General features: G+C 40.8%; 7 protein-coding genes across 7 annotated transcripts; all 7 read right to left on the bottom strand.

Moving 5' to 3' along the window:
- Window positions 1-100: 100 nt before the first annotated feature.
- On the bottom strand, window positions 101-895 carry TM35_000034950 (uncharacterized protein; the record flags this gene model as incomplete). Its single annotated transcript, XM_029022262.1, has 1 exon — window positions 101-895. One exon carries the CDS (start codon window positions 893-895, stop codon window positions 101-103), a length of 795 nt encoding a protein of 264 aa, XP_028886808.1.
- Window positions 896-1,202: 307 nt separating this feature from the next.
- TM35_000034940 (uncharacterized protein) lies at window positions 1,203-2,099 on the bottom strand (the record flags this gene model as incomplete). Its single annotated transcript, XM_029022261.1, has 1 exon — window positions 1,203-2,099. The coding sequence occupies one exon, from the start codon at window positions 2,097-2,099 to the stop codon at window positions 1,203-1,205; it is 897 nt and encodes a 298-aa protein (XP_028886807.1).
- Window positions 2,100-2,892: 793 nt separating this feature from the next.
- Window positions 2,893-5,586, bottom strand: TM35_000034930 (WDdomain 60; the record flags this gene model as incomplete). Its single annotated transcript, XM_029022260.1, has 1 exon — window positions 2,893-5,586. The coding sequence occupies one exon, from the start codon at window positions 5,584-5,586 to the stop codon at window positions 2,893-2,895; it is 2,694 nt and encodes an 897-aa protein (XP_028886806.1).
- Window positions 5,587-5,832: 246 nt separating this feature from the next.
- Window positions 5,833-7,611, bottom strand: TM35_000034920 (methyltransferase type 12; the record flags this gene model as incomplete). Its single annotated transcript, XM_029022259.1, has 1 exon — window positions 5,833-7,611. One exon carries the CDS (start codon window positions 7,609-7,611, stop codon window positions 5,833-5,835), a length of 1,779 nt encoding a protein of 592 aa, XP_028886805.1.
- A 1,022-nt stretch (window positions 7,612-8,633) lies between these two features.
- TM35_000034910 (uncharacterized protein) lies at window positions 8,634-12,596 on the bottom strand (the record flags this gene model as incomplete). The annotated part of the gene is made up of 1 exon (XM_029022258.1): window positions 8,634-12,596. The coding sequence occupies one exon, from the start codon at window positions 12,594-12,596 to the stop codon at window positions 8,634-8,636; it is 3,963 nt and encodes a 1,320-aa protein (XP_028886804.1).
- A 583-nt stretch (window positions 12,597-13,179) lies between these two features.
- TM35_000034900 (calcium-binding protein CML) lies at window positions 13,180-13,842 on the bottom strand (the record flags this gene model as incomplete). Its single annotated transcript, XM_029022257.1, has 1 exon — window positions 13,180-13,842. The coding sequence occupies one exon, from the start codon at window positions 13,840-13,842 to the stop codon at window positions 13,180-13,182; it is 663 nt and encodes a 220-aa protein (XP_028886803.1).
- Window positions 13,843-15,662: 1,820 nt separating this feature from the next.
- Window positions 15,663-17,858, bottom strand: TM35_000034890 (chaperone DnaJ protein; the record flags this gene model as incomplete). Its single annotated transcript, XM_029022256.1, has 1 exon — window positions 15,663-17,858. The coding sequence occupies one exon, from the start codon at window positions 17,856-17,858 to the stop codon at window positions 15,663-15,665; it is 2,196 nt and encodes a 731-aa protein (XP_028886802.1).
- Between the last annotated feature and the right edge of the window lie 1,132 nt (window positions 17,859-18,990).

Below are 18,990 nucleotides of genomic sequence, written 5' to 3'. Positions count from 1 at the left end.
GGGGGGGGGGGAGGGAGTCACAATAATAACAATAATAATGATAGACGTTTTATCGCCTATATAAGGCGCATTTATCCCATACTTCCCTGTGTGAATTCATTCAGTGAAGAAAGAACGGATCCTGGCCGTGCTGTGCCTGCTGCGCGAGTCGTTCGAGGACTCTGCCCTGTCGCTGTAGCCGCTGTTCACGTGTGTGCTCGCTGTCCCAATACGGCCGCTCATCACTGTCGGGGTTAAAGATACACATACACGACAGACGACGTTGTACAAACACAGTGCCCTCCATATATAGATCTCGCTCAACAGCCGACTCAATGCATCGCCACTGACGGTTTATTTCCTTTTCATTCTTCATAGGAAGACCTTTATCCTGGCATGTTTTGTTATGGCGACGAACAAGAGATACATGTACACGGTGTGCCTCGTTGAGAAGTGACTTGCTGGAAATGTTTTGTTCATTTAGGGGAAGTGTGTTCCGTTGTCCCATGGAAATAAAGAACTCATATTGACGCTGTGATCGTTCACTCTCTACAAGTGACCGTTGTTTGTCCATGTTAAAAAAAGGATGCTGATCTAACGGGGTACATATCAGCAAATCACGTATTTCATCAAAGACACTTCTCGCTTCTTGTGATTCTTGCACTACACCGCATTCAAAGCATTGAGATGCTGTGTCGATCACCTCATCACAATCATCCTTTTCGCTGCTTGGTGATTGAGTTAATCCTTCTTCACCAAATCCCAGGCTACCTACAGAGCCCTCTACAGATGGCGAAAAAGACCAGTGAAGAGACACACCGTCATTGTTCTTTACATCCAGGCCACTCTCTGTCTTTTCCAATGAAGATAAATAACTGTTCTCGGCGGTAAAGTGTGGGGACTCCAGCACTACCATGCGGCTGCTGCAAGTAAAGTACTTCTAACGTCTTTCATTAATTTAGAAAAGGAAGAAGAAAAAAAGAAAAAAAGTTTTATTCCACTGTCACTGTATCCCTCACCCTAGAGAAGCTCTTTTTTTTTTTTTTTTTTTGTTTCTCTAGTGAATGTAGAGCAAAATAATAATAATAATAATAATAATAATTCTCCAAAGCATAAAAATAAAATAAAAATAAAAAATAAATGCAGAAAGAAATCCGCCCTGAGGAGTAAATATTCCCAGGAGAAACACTCAGATAGAAAAAAAAAATGTCGATAGTTCCCCTTTACTTATACTCAATGGTTACTGCGTCTCGCATCAGCAACAGTGCAAGAAATACTACCAGTAACGAAGCCATTTCAACAACTTGTTGTCGTCTTTTTTGCATTCGACAAATTCTTTCATATTCCCCTGCGCTTATGTCTCCATCAATGCGATTAAATATCACTAGTGAACACATCCCAACTTGCTCAAAACCATTCTCGAGAAGCATCTCATTAAAGATTGGCATGTGAGCTGCACCCCAGGGAATAGCAAAGGATTTATAACCATTTGCAGCTAAAGGGTAAATCATGTCTAAACAGTGTTTTTCTCGTCCAAAACTTCCAAAAAGAGGTATATTAAACCGAAGAGAACACCACAACGGCAATTTCTCGTAATCATACTTATCTGCAGCATGAATAACAGTATAGTTAGGAGATTCCTTAACTCCCCAAGAAAAAGGTTGCCAAAAACGTTCAATTTCACGCGGTTCCCAACCTTCATCATCTTCGTGCTCTGCAGGACGCACAGAACGCTCAGCATCCCGAGAAGGAACAATAGTGGAGTAGGGAGCACCCGTAAGAGGTGTTCGACCTTCCATCAATACCGATTGATGTTGACTACACAAGTTATCCACCTGGAGAAAGAAATGAGGATGAGCAAAATGTTGCAGTGGAATTAAAGTCACCGTGATATTTTTGGTATCATTGCGATATGTGTACGCTATGGAAACCACAGTATCTTCCCCTGAATGTATAAAATCGTCCAACCGTTTAGTACGAAACGGAAATGCATAAAGCCATCTAGAACGGTAAGAAAACTTTTCATTTTTTGTATCCATATTTGCAGCAGATTGGCTGTTGCAACGACTCCAGAGAGTAAAACGTATACTATCTCCGACTCTATAATTACACCGACGCATCCAATACGCAGCGAAGTAGTACGTAAAAATACAAAAAAAAAAAAATATGTTAATTTAATAATATAAAAAAAAAAAAAATAATAATAATAATAATAATAACAAAAAAAATGAGAGACTAGTATAGAAAGAAAACAAAAAAAAAAACAAGAGAAAATAATGGGATATTCATTGATGTGTATATTAAATATAGTACACCTTCTCTCTCAGATTCTTCACGTCATATTGGGAGAAATATGGTGAAAAAAATAATAAAAAAAAAAAAAAACATTACCCTCTACATTCAATCAAGAACCCAATATCCTACATCTAGGTTGTAGGAGAAGGAAGGCATGTGTAGCACCAAAAAAAAAAAAAAAAAAGAAAGAAAGAAAAAAAGGAAAAAAGGCATGAGTGACACAAACAGAGATCAACACAAGAAAGAGGAGGAAGGGGCGAGAGATTGGATAGGAAAAGAATAAAGAAAACAAAATGAGAAAGAAAAAAAATATATATATATTGCATCATCATACAAAAACAGTGAGAGTTTCCCTTGTTTTTTCCCCTCTTCTGTTTTTTTTTTTTAAACCCTGCCCGCTAATATGATTTTTCCTTTTCTCAAGAAGAAGGAGTATTCCTTCAATCACTTGTTCTATATATATATATATATATATATATATATATATATTTTTTTTGAGTATCAGACAGATTTATAATATAGGGACACTGTGAAGGACATGCAGTCCCTTCTCTGTATTTCATTTACTCCTATAATCCCCACCATAACAATCAGTTTCTTCTTTCTTTATTCTTCTAATTACAACCAATGCTCATCCCTGTCAGAACTCGGTGGATGTGTACGTTCACTAAGAGTGTGTAACTGAACTATACCCTTCTCAAACCCGAGCACAATCAGACGACTCTCAGCTTTTCCTTCAGGTGGTATGTCAAAACACGTACATACACCTGTTTCTGGCTGAGAAAGTGTTTGTGAAAAAACTGGAAATTCCTTGTCTTTTTTCGCCAAATCAATCAAATACAATGTACCACTAGCATCAAGAGCCCATAAAAGCCATTTGTCTGTCCCACTACAGCGAATCTCTGTGATGCGATGAATACCTAATGGGATAGAGAGCTGTGGGCTACCATCTGTTTGCAAATAGAGACGTAAGCTACCATCATCATAGCCTACTAAGAGAATCCGACTATCAACAGTACTGTATCGTACACAAGAAGGGACAGCGATCTGACGACCAAAAAAATGCGAAGACGGGGCATAGAGAGAAGGTGCTGCTACACTACCAAATCGACTAATGTGACGAACTCCCTCAGCACATGCAACCACGTAGTGAGAGGTATCGGTAGGAACAAAATCAAGAGAAAATGCGTCTTGCATTACTGACATGCAAGAGGTATGATCCTCATTTTTAGATGTTGCTAAAAACAAACGTACTGTTGAAAACATGTGTAAACCATTTTCGGTATCACTAATTATACCTTTTGATTGATCTTTTTCATTCAAAAACCAAAAATGTATCTTACCTGAAGCATCAAGAGAAACCAACTGTTCAGTCTCATCTTTGCGAAGACCCACTACAGCATTGTATCCAGAGACTGCCACAGTAACTATAGAAGTAGTATGATTACCAGAGAGCCATGAAGTAGCAAATGAAGGAAGTCGAAATGCATTACGTTCATAATGTCCTGCTGCAGTATGATTTCTCTCCGGTTCACGTAAATCCCATAGACAAATTGATCCATCTTCAGCCCCTCCATACACTAAATACGGCCGTCTTGGACTCATACAAATGCAGGTAATAAGAGATGGACTTACAAGTATTTTTTCTGGTGTTGAAGAATCAAATATATTCCATAATAAAATAACTGATAAATAAAAATCTAGGCTCTTTGATGGACCTTCCTCCATCTTTTGTCCATATAATACAGCTACATACATTGGTGTACAGGGATTAAAGGCAACCTTTACGACTGGTCTATTTCGAGTACCAGGGAAGCAAAGGGTTGTATAAGATGTTGAAAACTGTGTTTCACTTTTTGATTTTGTAGCATCTGGTCCAGCTCTATCCTCCTCATTTTCATCCAAAACTGCCCGCATCACAGGAAAAACACGGCCCAAAAAATTCAATAATAAGGTAGTATCAACAATTTGTGCTCCAGTTGTATCTGTTAATGCACCTTCATTAGTATTAATATCTTTTTCATCTACAGCATCTCCCACAGCAAGATGATCCACATCCTTTGTAAAATAAGTAGAACGATCTATATATTGTTCAGGATATAATCCCAGGTCACGAGGCACTTGAGCCCCACGATGCCGCACCCGTACCCGCTCTACCTGCACTTCTGCATCGTTACGATCCTCCTCGGGTGGGATCTGCACACCAGCCTGTTTGCGGCCCATCTTTCCAAAACTCCGAATGTACAAGTCATACTGCGATTGTGGTGGGATATCCACTAGAACGGCGGCGTTATCATCCATATCCACCAATCGCCGTAGTGCGGTAGCTCGCTGCATGTCCTTCTCAAACTGACTACGATACCCCTGACGCTGCAAATCAGCGACGCCAAGCGAACTTGTTCCTGCCACCGCACTGACTGCTTCCGCGACTCCGTTCTCTTTACCGCGCCGCCGCTCTTCCCTTTCCCGCCGCCGTCGCTCCCGCCGCTCCGCCGCCAGCCGTTCACTCTCCGCTTCCGCCCGGCGGCTCTCCTCGCGGCGAGCCGCCTCCCGCGCCCCATCGGCGGCCCGCCGGATCGCGTTGTTCTCCGCGTCCATCGCCGCCGCGAGATCCTCCCGCCGTCCGCCAGACACCACCGCTGACTCCTCCTCCTCAACACCCTCGTAGCCGTCAGAGGACCCACGTTCGCCATGCGTCTTGTACTGACTGTTGCTGGCATTGTTGATGTTACTATCACTATCGTTGGGGAGCTGCTGCTCCTGTTGTTGTAGTAGTTGTTGTTGTTGTTGTGGTGGTGGTGGTTGTTCCCTTCCAGCAACATCCTCCTCTCTCGCCTTTCGTTCTGCACGCTCTCGTTCCTTTCGAACTCGACGTTCCTCCTCAGTCTCATCCCTCTTGTGTCTCCTTTCTTTTTTTTCAGGATCATCAGTTACAACTTTCTCTGCCTCCACTTGTTCTCTCGCTTTTCGTTCTGCACGCTCTCGTTCCTTTCGAACTCGACGTTCCTCTTCCGTCTCATCCCTCTTGTGTCTCCTTTCTTTTTTTTCAGGATCATCAGTTACAACTTTCTCTGCCTCCGCTTGTTCTCTCGCTTTTCGTTCTGCACGCTCTCGTTCCTTGCGAACTCGACGTTCCTCCTCGGTCTCATCCCTCTTGTGTCTCCTTTCTTTTTTTTCAGGATCATCAGTTACAACTTTCTTTGCCTCCGCTTGCTCTCTGGCTTTTCGTTCTGCACGCTCTCGTTCCTTGCGAACTCGACGTTCCTCCTCGGTCTCTTCCTTCTTTGACTTTGCTACAATATTGTCACCCATTTCCCAAGCTTAAACTTATAAATGCAGACACGTTTGTGTATATATGCAGGTAAACAGATCCATGTGAAAAACAGAAAAAAAAATGAAGATAAACAGAAATAAGTAACACATGAAAAAAAAAAAAAAAACGTAGAGAAATCTCCTTGACGGACCGCACAGTCATTTGCAGAGAAGAAATAAAGATAATAATAATAAAAAAAAAGACCCAATCTGAAAATATATAGAAGGCAAAAAAAAAAAAAAATTCTAATTGGCTAGAAAAGGATGCACAGGTATTTGACAGTCTGAAAGGGAGTTGGCCAGACGATTGAGCCACTTATGATCAACTGAAGATACATTGATCTTGTTTGTTGGCTCTTCATTTGTATTTTCCTCTTTACAATCTGTGAAGCTCCGCCCTGATCTATCCTTTATCCGGCAAGCTCCTTGCAGCCAAAAAGAAATATTTACCATAACCTCTTTCAGCAAACCAGCAGTAACCAAAAACAATATAATAAGAATTTCATCTTGAGATAGTGTCTCCTTTGCAGAACCATATTTGTCATTCTGAAGGTAAATATATAGTTTATCATTGCCCCAATGTTTGTGGAGAAACCAATGAAGAAGTGAATAGATACCCCGAGCAATACGAACTTGAAATACAACAGGTGTTGAAAGAAGATATGTCTTACGTTCTGCCTCTTTTTTATACCGTTTCTCTTGTTCAAGTAATGTACTAATTAATGCACATAAACTTGCATTAAATGGTTCAATCAATCGGTAATTATGTGATTTTACCACATCACCAAATCTTAACTTGATGGTATACCTCCTGTTACTCCCTCCAATCTTACATGCAGCGGCGGAAAAGCTTTCCCTCACAACAACTTCAATCCTTTCCCACAAAGAAAGATGAGGAACCTTCACTGAGACGAGTAAGCGGTAGTTAAATGGAGTTCTGTACAGCAATGTTTTAAAATTATCAGGTTGCTCAGACAGTTCTCCAAAAATAGCATCCCAAGGAAATAAACGGGTTCGACTATCGATATCGTGGACCCAAGAAATATTAATTGCGTCATTATTCAAATCCGATGGAATACACAATCCTTGTTGTCGCCCTAAATAATTTCGACTTCGAGAAACAGATTTTTTAGGTATTTCAGAACGAAAGTTAAGATGTTTCATGTCAGTATGAGAGAGAGAATCAGATGGATATAATTTAGTAAAAAACACAGCCCCTTGGGTAAAATGACCTCCTACACCAAAAACTCTGTATGAGGTCACAAACGGTCGGTAGGCTTCTACCACATAATCGCAGTAATGTCTAAACTGGGTAGCACTCATCTCAAATTTATGATCCGCGTTCCTAACTTGGTATGGTACACCAGATACCCAAAAAGAATTTGAAGAACGAATAGAATCGGCTTGCAAATCATCATTATTTCTCTCTTTAGTTTTGGTCACATTACGATCCCGATTGGGCGTTGTGATAATAATAATCCGTGCTCCACATTTTGCCGCGAGGTGAGCGAAGAGAACTTCGGTAAACACTGGAACATCTTCTGGATTTATGTGCTCCAAAACTTCAATAGAAATAATGGCGTCAAAATGTGAAGATACTAAGGGAAATGATATGTCTGATTCCAATGTTTTCGGTTCATTAGTATTATTTCCATTAGATGAGAGTTTTGGTGGCCTTGTGAGATCACCCAGAATGAAGTCCACCTGCATAGGGTGTAGCAACGCTACCAAACTAAAAGAGACTGATGGTGGTGCAGTGCGACTAGCTTCTCTAAGTAAGTTTTCGTTCATATCAATTGCCACAACATTAGAGAAAGAATGCTCACGTAACTGAGAAAAAAGTAGAAAACGTAGCAAATCCCCGCGGGAACATCCAGCATCAATAAAGGAACGACAGTTATGCTTTTCTAACAACTCAAGAACTTTGTGTGCACGCTGAATGTTGAGAGGAGGATTAAATGGAGGGCCAGATGGAGCACCGTTGTCGTCGTCGTCGTCGCCCAGGCCTTCCCCTGACACTGGCATCTATCTACCTCATATCATCATAAAACCAAAAAAAGAATTAAAAAAAAATCAATCACAATCACAGGCAACAAAAAGTCAATAATAATAACAAGAAGAAGAACAATTAATAATAATAATAATAATAATAATAATAATAATAATAATAATAATAATAGAAAGCGAAAAAAAAAAAATACAAAAAAAAAACTGTCAAAATACTGGTCATATCTTTTTCATGAGAACTAAGAGAAGTGCCACATCAAAAGGACCAAGGCAAAAAAAAGTTGTAACGAAAAAAAAGACGAAATAGATAATCATTAAAAGAAAGAAGGGCGGCCAGAGTTCCTGCTAGTAAAACAGACAGAACAACAAAAGTGATGAATCGACGAAAATAAAAAAAAAAGATGGTTGCACAAACAAAAGCAAACAGCAAGATTTTCTGCAGACAAACTTCCTCCTCCCCTCTCTCAAATAAATGAAAAGAGGAACAATATAAAACACAATATTTCCTGTGAACCCTTTACTTTCCCAATAAGATTCATTTTTCATAAATGAAACTCTTTCGCTATTTGCATCAAATTGTATACACGTAAAAAGGTCATTCATTCTAAGAGGGGGAGAGTGGAGAGAGTGAGAGAAAAAGAAAAAAAAAAAACATGCGGAAGTAAGAAAAAAACACTCAAAAGGGAATAATAAAACAATAACAAACGGATATCACGAAGTGTGCCGTTGTCTGTATCCTTGATATATAACTTCACACGCCATTTCACGTATGGCTTAAAGAGGTTCTCATTTAACTAAAGAAACACGTATATCATCTCTTCACTCTCAATAGAAAACGTATACATTTTTTTTTTTCCCTCACATATCAAACACAAATCACAAATAAAACACCAAACATTCTTTTACAAATCAGAGGAAAACAGCAGCAAAATGTTCATTCTCACAAACTTTGTCTTTTTTCTTTCTTAGTCCCTCATGTGTTTACTTGTATATGCATTATATCGTAACGAAAAAGAAAGAAAGAAAGAGAGAGTACTCAATCAAAATCCATAGGCATACGTTACTGGTTGTTGCTGTGACACCGAATTGGAGGCAACAGTCACACCATTGGCACCGTTCATCATGGCGTTAGTAGCATCACAAGGGGAATGAAGTACTGGATCAACACTCCAAAAATTTTGCTGCACCTGAGAACTTCTAGGACCCTTAAGAGACATATCCGTTGATGATGATGATGTTTGTGCAAAACCTGGTGCTACTCCATCCGTGTTGTTGCGTTTGGTTGATGTTCTACTGTTCATCTGGGGCGCTCTATTCATCATGTAACCAGGATAGTACGAAAAAGAATTGGGATCAGTAGGGTAGAGAAAACCACTGTTAGCTGTGACAACAGCCGGACCCCCACGTTGACTTCTTAACCCATTTCCACCTTTTAGACAGGTTCGAACTAGTGGGACCCCACGCGCAAGATGATGCCGTGTTCCAATTGAGCTTAAAGGAAATCCTTCACAGGAGTGACTGCCGGCCCCTAGCCATCCTCCTCCTCTTAGTCCCCCACCCACACTGTTTCCAATACGTGAAGAGTCGGAAAGGGAGGGAATTGTAGATGGAACAGGTGCTCCTAATGATGGTGATGATGATGTCGTTGCCATTGGAACCGAACATGTCAACAGACCCATTTGTTGTTGTTGTTGTTGTTGTTGCGGTGGTGATGGTTGTGGTTGAGAAGCTGCAGAGGGGTGTGAGGAATTATTTTCATCACAAAAAGGCCCAAGCAATCGATACCTTCCAGTGGTTTCACGTTCATCTCTACTACTTGGGGTCTCTTCACGTATACCAAATGTGAATTGTGCCTCACATAGTTCCTGAGCGTTGGGTACACAAAGAAAGGAAGGTTTCGTGCAATTTTCACACTGTGCCAGTTTTGGTTGTGAGCGCAAGAATGCAGAACCTGGGGGATATTCCCCCAGTACCCTAAGTGTTTGTCCAAACAGGCCTTGCAGAATACTACCCTTTAGAGAATTTAGTTCGTTATTTCGCATTAATTCTCCGTCTAAAGAGCCGTTTGCACTTCCACCTTCCTGACAAGCACTTGTCAGACTTTCTACCCCGGCCTCACTCCGTCCACTGCTCCGTGCAGAGGATGAAGTTAAAGTATCGTTGAGTCGTGTAGACGCCATATCAAATAATGTCAATCCCTCCTGAAACGCCCGACGAATGCGCTGCAGATGATTTCGACAGACTCCACGACAAACACTAGCACTCCAGCGTAGCGGGTCCATTACATTCATTGTCCGGAGGGGAAATCCACTGGTGTTACAGGTTGGGCACGACAGTGCAGCATCCTCCTCTGGAGTACCGCGGTAGTTAAGACCAACGTGTCCTCCCTCTCCTCTCCCTACACTATTATTATTATTATTATTATTATTATTATTATTATTATTATTATTATTATTATTAGCCGCCGCAACCCCCTGCCGTCGCTGCTGTTCGCTGTGGAGCATATGCCGCACGCCACTGACCGTCACGAGCGGAGTTCGACGTCGGCGGACGCAGTGGCCAATGGCGGCCTGCCCAGCGGCGGTGAGGCCCAACGTGTCGTCCGCTTCGAGTTGCGTGAGATCGAGCGACGCCCCCGTCACACTCGCGCACGGCAGCGGCCCGAACACCGTCACACAGTACCGCTCAAAGTCAAAGTAACTGAAGAACTTGAGAAATCGACCAAAAAGTTGAAGAGCAGATATCTCTTTCACACTACTACGGCGGGGATGCTCGGTAGCCTCATCGCCACTCACCGTTTTCTTACAACCATCAGAGTTATTATGCGTCTTTTTTTCGTTTGCATTTCCCACTTCCTTGTACTCATCCTTTTCCTTATCCTCTTTATTCTTTCTTCTATCATTATTATCATCATGATTATCATTCTTCTTATCATCCTCCTCTTCTTCTACGTCTTCAAGAAACTCAACAGTGTTCATCATTGCAATAAGCATGATAGTGGCTGCATAGGATGATATATATCCACCCTGACCACTGAGTACATGAGCCTCATAACAACACCATGCTTTTAAAAGAAGAAGTGTACGTTTTAAAAGATGTTGACATCCTATTATCATGTCCATTTCATGTAAAAAACGAACACAATCAACGCCACCCAATTGTCCCATCGTAATGTCGTAGCTGTCCCCATCCATAAGAAGCTTAAGAACACGCACTTCGGCAAGTATAAGCGCATCAACATAGACAAAAGAATTGTGTTCTCGCAAATATTCTGCTACCTGCGAAAGAAGTTCACCACTCGCTATCGCCGCCGCCTGATATGATGATATATCCGCAGAACAACTATTACCACCACCAACACCATCACCAGCATCACCACAAGAACTACTACAACTACTAGTATTACCACTTCGGCTAATTGAACTGTTTACAGCAACAATATCAGATGAGTCAGTAAGATTTTTTCGCTTCCCTCCCACTTTAGTAGGATTTAAAAGCCTATCAACTTCAATTGTCATATCATTATCGCCATCTGGCAACACTGTACACATCGAAACACTTCCAAATACATAATATCGCACATCTCCATATTCAACACCTTTACTGCGTCCCACCTGAGCAATAGCTTCTGTAAGATATTCAGCTAGACGGCGCAAATTCGCACGTCGGTGCTGCATCATCTCCATAACACTTGCTGACAAAGCCGCAACAACATGATCATCTACAAGACGAGAAAGGGCAGGACTTATCTCTGGTGTAAAGTTGTAACCCTGACTCCCATAATGCAAGAGAGCATTTCTTGTACTTCTTGCAGACAATGACGGTGATGGTACTGATGATGATGAGAGGCAACTGTTACCAGCTCTCAACGATAAAAAACAACGTTCTATATTTTTTAAGTTATCAACAGATTTTTCTTGCGTAATATATGGAGGACATATTACCGTTTCTCTTTCTTCTGTCACAACAGGTACTACGCATTTCGTTGGTGGTGTGTTTTCTGGTTCATGAAAAACATTACTGATGTGCGAATTTGTATTTAGTACTTCTTCTTTTTCTTCTTGATCTTCTTTTTCTTCTTCTTTTTTTTCTCTGACATCCTCAGGTTTATCGTCTTTGCATATTTCCACATCCTGCAAAAGGTTTCGTTTATCTTCTTTTTCTTCTTGTTTTCCTTCCTTGTGCTTCTCCTCCTCAGCAGGCTCGAGCAATACGTTTTCTTTAGAAATAGATTGGTTCTCCAAGCATGTTACTGGCGCTGTATCTTGTGAAAATAACTTCTTTTTAGTTACCTTTTTCTTTTTCCTCCCATCACCATATTGAAGTAGCCTCATTGCTCCTTCTTCAAGCATAGAAAACGAAAGGCTAGTATCTTTTGGTATACGTTTTTCGTTAATTTCCTCACGTCTGTTCCCTGTTCGTGTAGCTCTTTGGAATACTCCTTTCTTTTTAGAAGAAGCTCGACAAGAGAGGTTCGCAGGACTACTATCTTCTTTTAATGAAATGGAAAGCCCCGCTTCGGCCATGGATAATTGACATGTCGGGCATCCATTTTTACTACTATTTAGATTAACATTTGCTGCAATTCTGCCATTCTCTTCGTTGTCAACACAAAGACATTTTGGTGATGTTACTACTTTATCATTTGATTGTGAAAGTGACAAGGAGCCAATAGGTTTATTGGGAACCGTTGGGTCGCTTGAAAAAGAATCACCATTGGAGGAAATTGTTCGGGATTGTTTTAGTAAATATTTCGATGAGGAATGCCATGGCCGCATATGTTGTTGATGCGACTGTCGCGCTACGCGGCGGTGTTTCCCTCTATTAACATTTACCGAACTTGCGACATTTGTTGTTTTTATAGTATTTGGAGTTGCTTCCATTGACGTGAGGGTTTCACGCAACTTCCGCTGTTGATCACCCGTGGATTTGGACTCCTCTCCGTTCGCACCATGACGCAATGTGAAGTGCGGTTTACTCTTTATCCCTGATGACTTGTACATACTGTGGAAGTGGAAATATTAACGTTGGTTTGGAATAATTGATGTGACCGTATACAACCCGTAAAAGTCACGCCTAGAATAAAAACAAATATAGACCACTTTTTTTATAAGTGTAACTAAGGCCAAAAAAAAATATATACATATATCGAAAAAAGTAAAGCAAAAAAAAAAGAACCGAATAAAAGAGAAAAAAAGAAAAGGCATAAATTATATATATATATATATATATGAATACAAATATGAAAATGTAGACATAAATATATGTAAGGTATTTTACTCTGGACATGTCAATATATCAACAAGACAATTAACCTTGACTCAGAGACTCATACCAAAACATGACAATGGCTGAGTCGCTGCATTGCATTATTACTACCTCTAATACAAGCAGCAACTATAATATGGGGGAAGGGAGAATGAGAGGGTATGGAACAATTAGTAAAATAACAACAATAAAGAACAATGAAAAAGACAATACACCTCAACTTATTCTTGGGGAATGATATAACCTTTTCCTCTATTTGATCTCTTTCTACAATTTTTTTTTCCTTTATTTATTTCTTCTCTTTTGCGCTCTAATATTCTACATTAAATTCTTCATCTTCTCCAGCACCTCAGGGTGTTTCTGTGTGATAAGACGCATGTCATCCCTTCGAATTCGTCCGTCTTTCCGCACATCTAGAAAGTACATGAGACGTTGTGTCTCTTCATTGATAACACGTTTCACTTCACGGTCCTCAACGTCGCAGTCACCCACATAACGAGTTGCAGCGGTAATGGTATTGTATATATCATTATGAGAAAGATATCCGTCTTGATCATCATCATAAGCGTTAAAAACAACAACAAACAACTCCTCTGTACTATACATCACAGCAAGATGATATAGTAGGAACTCTCGGAAGGAAATTACACCATCACAATCACGATCATAACCACGAAAAAGATGCAAATACATCTCCTGATCCACAACTTGTATAGAAGTCATTCTTGACGCCGTATGATCATTGTAACCACCGTTACTGTTATTATACCCACCTGATGAAGTAGTGAGGTGCGTACGTTTATAATTCTTGTATACACCGGTACTATCAATGTAGCGCTTGAATTGTATAGGAGTCATGAGTCCATCCGGCGCCGCCTTGTGGAACTTGATATACAGGAACTCGATTGCCTCTTCTGAGAAACGACTCTTGACGAGTTCCTTGTAGTCTTCCATCTGTGCTCGTGAAAAACTGTAACCCATTATTTCCTTTTTCCCTTGTATATATATCTATATATATATATATACGTATAACTACAAACAAAGAAAGGGCTTCTATATAAACTATAGGGAGTTTAAGTACCTTCTCCTCTAGGGGGGAAAAAAGATGAATTAAAAAAAAAAAAAAAAACTAAAATAAATAAAATAAAAAGAAAAAAACGATCAACTTTTTTTTATCCCCTTTTCTGCTGCCATTTTCTCTTCCATTTTATCTCACTTTATCCTTCATCTTTTACATGTATATATATATATATATATCCTTTACACTTGTTCATCCCTACATGTGGCACTCACACACATATATATATAAATATATATAAATATATGTACAAGGGAGAGGGTAAAAAAATAAATGTATAAAGTGGCCAATAGTAATTGATACTTCCATTTCACGATGGTATATCACTAACTCCTGGCCCTGCGCATCTTGCCGTGTTTTAGTACAAGAAAAACTCATTGTCAATCAAATCCTTTTATTCATAACTCAAACGCCTTGCGTACAACCACCACAAATATCTCAACACCTCTCCTTCCTCACAGTCACGCGGAGTAAGAAAAGAAGTTGACACTGAAAAAATGCCCCACCTTCTTCAATCAGCGTGTTAGTCCACCTTGTTAAGCAGAATATAATAAAAAAGGGATTTCCCGTTCCCGTCCTTTTTTTTTATTTCGTATCAATTTGAACAACCAGTCGTGTCTGTGCGCAACAAAACTGCAGTTGAAAACAGCATACATTAGGTTGAGATCAAGATCGATGCCGAGAGGAACCTTGACCATCGCTGTAGTCGTAAATGGGAGCGCCACCTGTACTAGTACTAGTAGTAATAGTAATAGTAGTGGTAGCAAAAAAGAAAACGTGGTCATTAGAGGGTGAAAGATTTATCACTCGAACGAAGTTTCATTCCAACGATAGCTGCATAAACCACGGGGGAAAATTGCTTTTCAGTGAAATACACCATCAGGTCATTCTTACTCATACTATCATCTATGATATCGATACACCTGAACTTGTATTACCTAGTACAAAGAAAGCCCAGAATGAAGAGATCTCATTACCTCTTCTTAAATTATGATTGACACGTTGTACAAAAAGTACATTCACAAAAAAAAAAAAAAAAAAAAAACAGATTGTAATGTTGCACCCGTTTCTCTACAAATATTCTTTTTTTTTTTTTTCTTTCTTGGATATGATAGGTCATGAAAAAAACATAGAAAACACAACAAGCCAAACAAGTAAACAAAGAACAACTGAGCAACCATATACGAAGATGAATATGGGATTATATATATATATATATATATATATATATTATATATATAAATATGTATAGAGAGAGTGAGTTATCCAGAATTAACTATCACCGAATGTGCTGGCTAATCGAGTAAGTCAGCAAATGAGGAACATCAGAGAGAATTCACCCACCCCCATCCCCTTCTCTTTCTCTTTTCACGACAAAAAAAAGTTGGCACACCTTCAAATAAAAATATACAATTAGTCGCCAACGACTAGACCTTCTTTTCTTACTTTCGCAATAGTAAGAAAACAAGTATATTCTACACAAACTTAAAATATAATGCGAATGGCAGAAAAAAAAAAAAAAAAAAAAATAATAATATGGGGTTAATAAGACCAAGAAAAAAAGAAAGCCATCCATACGAATGGAAAAAAAAAAAAAAAACAATAATAATATGGGGTGCATCCGTCTACAGAGGGTGAACGACCCTTCTGTAAGCGGTATCTATCCACACAGTAGGAGTGAGTGAAGTCCAACCCATTTATCACATTTTTTTCAGTGCAGCGGTCAATGACTTTCGCTGCGATGTAAAGAAGAGTGCTCCAACAGGGCCTCCGACCCAGTCGCAACAACACGTAACTGTCCAGAATTAAAAGAAACATCAAGTGAGGGCATTGTAGGTGTCGGTTTAACTTTCGAAAATCCATGACCAGCAGTACTATTGCCACTAACACTGTCATATTGCGCAGGTGGTGGACTCGTAGAAACTTTGCCTTCTAAAAGCACTGTACGATCTGATGCGCCAGGTTCTCCAATCCCTACTCCAGTTAAAGGAACCGTTGCTGCTGATGATGATGATAATGATGTTGGACAACGTGGTTGTAATGGTGCAGCCGCGCCAGGAGATGTGCCTCGGCGAGGAAGACGCCTGGAAGCACTCTCTATCCACGCACGCAATCCACCGCTGTTACCGTTGTTGCCGCCGCCGCTGCCATTACAGGTACCATTTCCCGAAAGACTAAGACTTTCCTGATGATTACTCTGAGTGTTGTCTGCAGGATATTGTGGCACTGTAGTGATACCATCAACCGTCACAAATTCAGCTCGAAATTGTGGGAGAGTGGGAACCTTATCTGGTACCTTATCAGACACTACCGAAGAACAACAAGGTTGCAATGTGAGCTTTAATTCTTCAATTTCCTTTTGCAAAAGGGCAATAGTAGCAGCACTAGCTTCTCGCTCAGAGATTCGTGCTCGTTCCTCTTCACAGAGGTGTACCGACTGTCGTTCGTTTGCACGTTTCCTAATTAATTGGAAAATCTCATCCTCTTCATTCTGCTGCAACGCTAAGCGACTTCTCCACTCATTTACTAGTAGGTCTAAGAGACTCCAAGCCGCATGCTCCTCACGCCTGATAATAGCACATCCATCACCCAAAGCATCGTTCATTAACGTCCTTTGCTTTATCTTTTGCAACTCAAGCGCCACCTCTCGCAACAGACGACGATACTGATCTAGGAACCCTATACGTCCGATACCTTCACGGAATCGTAGCTCTAAGTGTGCAAATTCTGTTGCCTCACTGTTGCGAAGGTGACAGAGGGCCTCCTCATGTGCGACTGCAAGCCCAGCGCGGCGCATCGCCATTATTTGCCCTCGCAGTTCCTGTTGCCACTCACGCCAGAGCCGCCGCCGCTCGAGTTGTTCCTGTGGGGCGATCACCTGTTCCCGCTCACTTCTTTCTGCAAGTGCGAGTAGTTGCTGTTGGTTATCACGTTCACGCCGCTGTTCTTCCTCCGCCTCCCGCTCGCGGAGTCGCACCTCGCGGATGCGCTGTCGCATGAGACGCTCCAAGTACTTCTCCTGCTCGTTACGCCGCACCTCCGCCTGTCGCTCCTTCTCACGGCGGATACGTTCCGCCCGCTCCGCATCCAAGTCGAGTGAAGGACGACGATGCCGCGGCGATGGAACCGCCCGCACCGTCTCCGGCAGACTAGAGCCAATGTGAATCTCACGTGCCGAATTGCTCTTCACGAATTTCTTCTTATCAGCAGACTGCGGCGGTGGCTGCTCCGGAGCGGGGCGGGGAAACGGCGAGGAACGTCGAATCCCTGTGGAAGAATAGGCACGAGAGGAGACAGTGGCACGTGCACGTCGCTGCTGTGAGCGTTGGAGTGCCTCCTCGCGTCTTTCCTGTTCACGACGTAGCGCCTCCAACTCCTTTGCCCGTTGTTCACGTTTTTCCTGCTCCAATCTTCTGCGAAGCTCGGCTTGGTGCTCCTTCTCTCGCTTCCTAAAAAATTCCTTCTGCTCCTTTGTGTACTGCGACGCACGGTCACCACGCGGGGTACAACTTGGAGATGGACGTCGTTGTTGCCGTTCGGCCTTTTTTGCCGCGTAGTTGAAGAGTTCTTCATAAATACAACTTGTTGCATTTCCTATTGGGGAGGAGGCGAACATACCACCCTCTGTTGTGGCAGTTGGTACAGACCTTGCCCCTGGTGCGAAGGAGTTTGAGCCAAGTGGTTGAAAAAGGCGAAGCGTACAATCATACTTGCGCTTTCGCTCCACACATGAGAGTATTTCATATGCTACGCGAACCTGACGAAACTTCTCGGCTGCTGACGGGTCATGAAGATTTTTATCAGGGTGATACTTCAAAGCCAACGACTTATATGCCTGGCGGACTTCATCAATGCCACTAAAATCCGGCAACAATAGGGTTTGATACAGGCGTCTAGATCGCTCAAGATCTCCTGTCATCTCTTTTCAGAAGTTTCTTGCCTGCAGCCCTTTTCGTTCTTATTTTCGTTTTTTTTTTTTTCTGATATTTTTATCGCGTCGTTTTACTTCTTTCTCTTTTTTGCTTTTTCTTCTTACCTTTACAACCTCTTACCAGTGAGGTAAGATGTTGACTTGATATAGTGGTGCTGTGTATGACACACGGCAATATTCACCTGTGCATGTGATAGAGAGAAGGAGAGACATCATAAAAAAAAAAAAAAAAAAAAAAAAAAAAAAAGCAAGAAAAAAAAAAAATTTAACACAAAATAACAGAGACATAAGCAAATATATATACATGAACTAAATACACGCATGTTCCCTTAATATTAGAGGGTCAATGCGTCAATCTGTGCATATAAACACCCAAATGCGATGATACAGCTTGGATAAAGACAGAGATTGGTAAATGAAAACTCCCTTTACATGAGAGACCCAAGAGGAGGTCTTCCCCAAGACGTTCTCATCGCTTCAAAAGATGTTTACAAAGATAAAAACGAAAAAAAAAAAAACTCCAAAAAGGGAAAGATTCCTGAAGATTGAAAAAAAGGAAGAAAAAAACAAAGGTAAAAAAAAAAAAGTAAGAACAAAAACAATTTACCAGCGAGTAATAAGAATAGTCAAAAAGTCTGCAGTGTGCTATATTTTATTCACCAACCTCTCATTTCCACACTGTGTTTCCTCCCCCTTAGTACTACTACTATTACTACTACTACGTGCGCAAACTCTGTCTTTTCTTTTCAGTTTTTTTTTTCTCCCTCATATCGTACCACAAGAAATGAAATACTATTATAAAGTGAAGGGGAGAAAATATCAGGAAGAAGTTATCGAGAGAATGATAAGGATCTAGCCATACACTTCTATCTTTTTCTTCACTTACAACAATATTCCTTATGTCTGTTTGTTTTCTTGTCCCTATGTAAGGACAGAATGCATGATGCTTTACATTTCTCTTCCTCCTCTGCCTCTTCATGCTGTAATCGTTACTGAACACTCAGCCCATAATGATATTTGTTTTTTTTTTTTTCGTTTTTTTTTTTTTTTTTCATGTGGATTTGGATTTGGGTAAATCTGTAAGAACGCAACGATATAGGTTTTTTTTTTTTTTTTTTTT

This window comes from Trypanosoma theileri (genome assembly GCF_002087225.1).
Source record: "Trypanosoma theileri isolate Edinburgh chromosome Unknown TM35_Tth_3_V1, whole genome shotgun sequence".
Lineage (NCBI taxonomy): Eukaryota > Euglenozoa > Kinetoplastea > Trypanosomatida > Trypanosomatidae > Trypanosoma > Trypanosoma theileri.
This window is presented reverse-complemented; position numbering and strand designations above follow the sequence as displayed.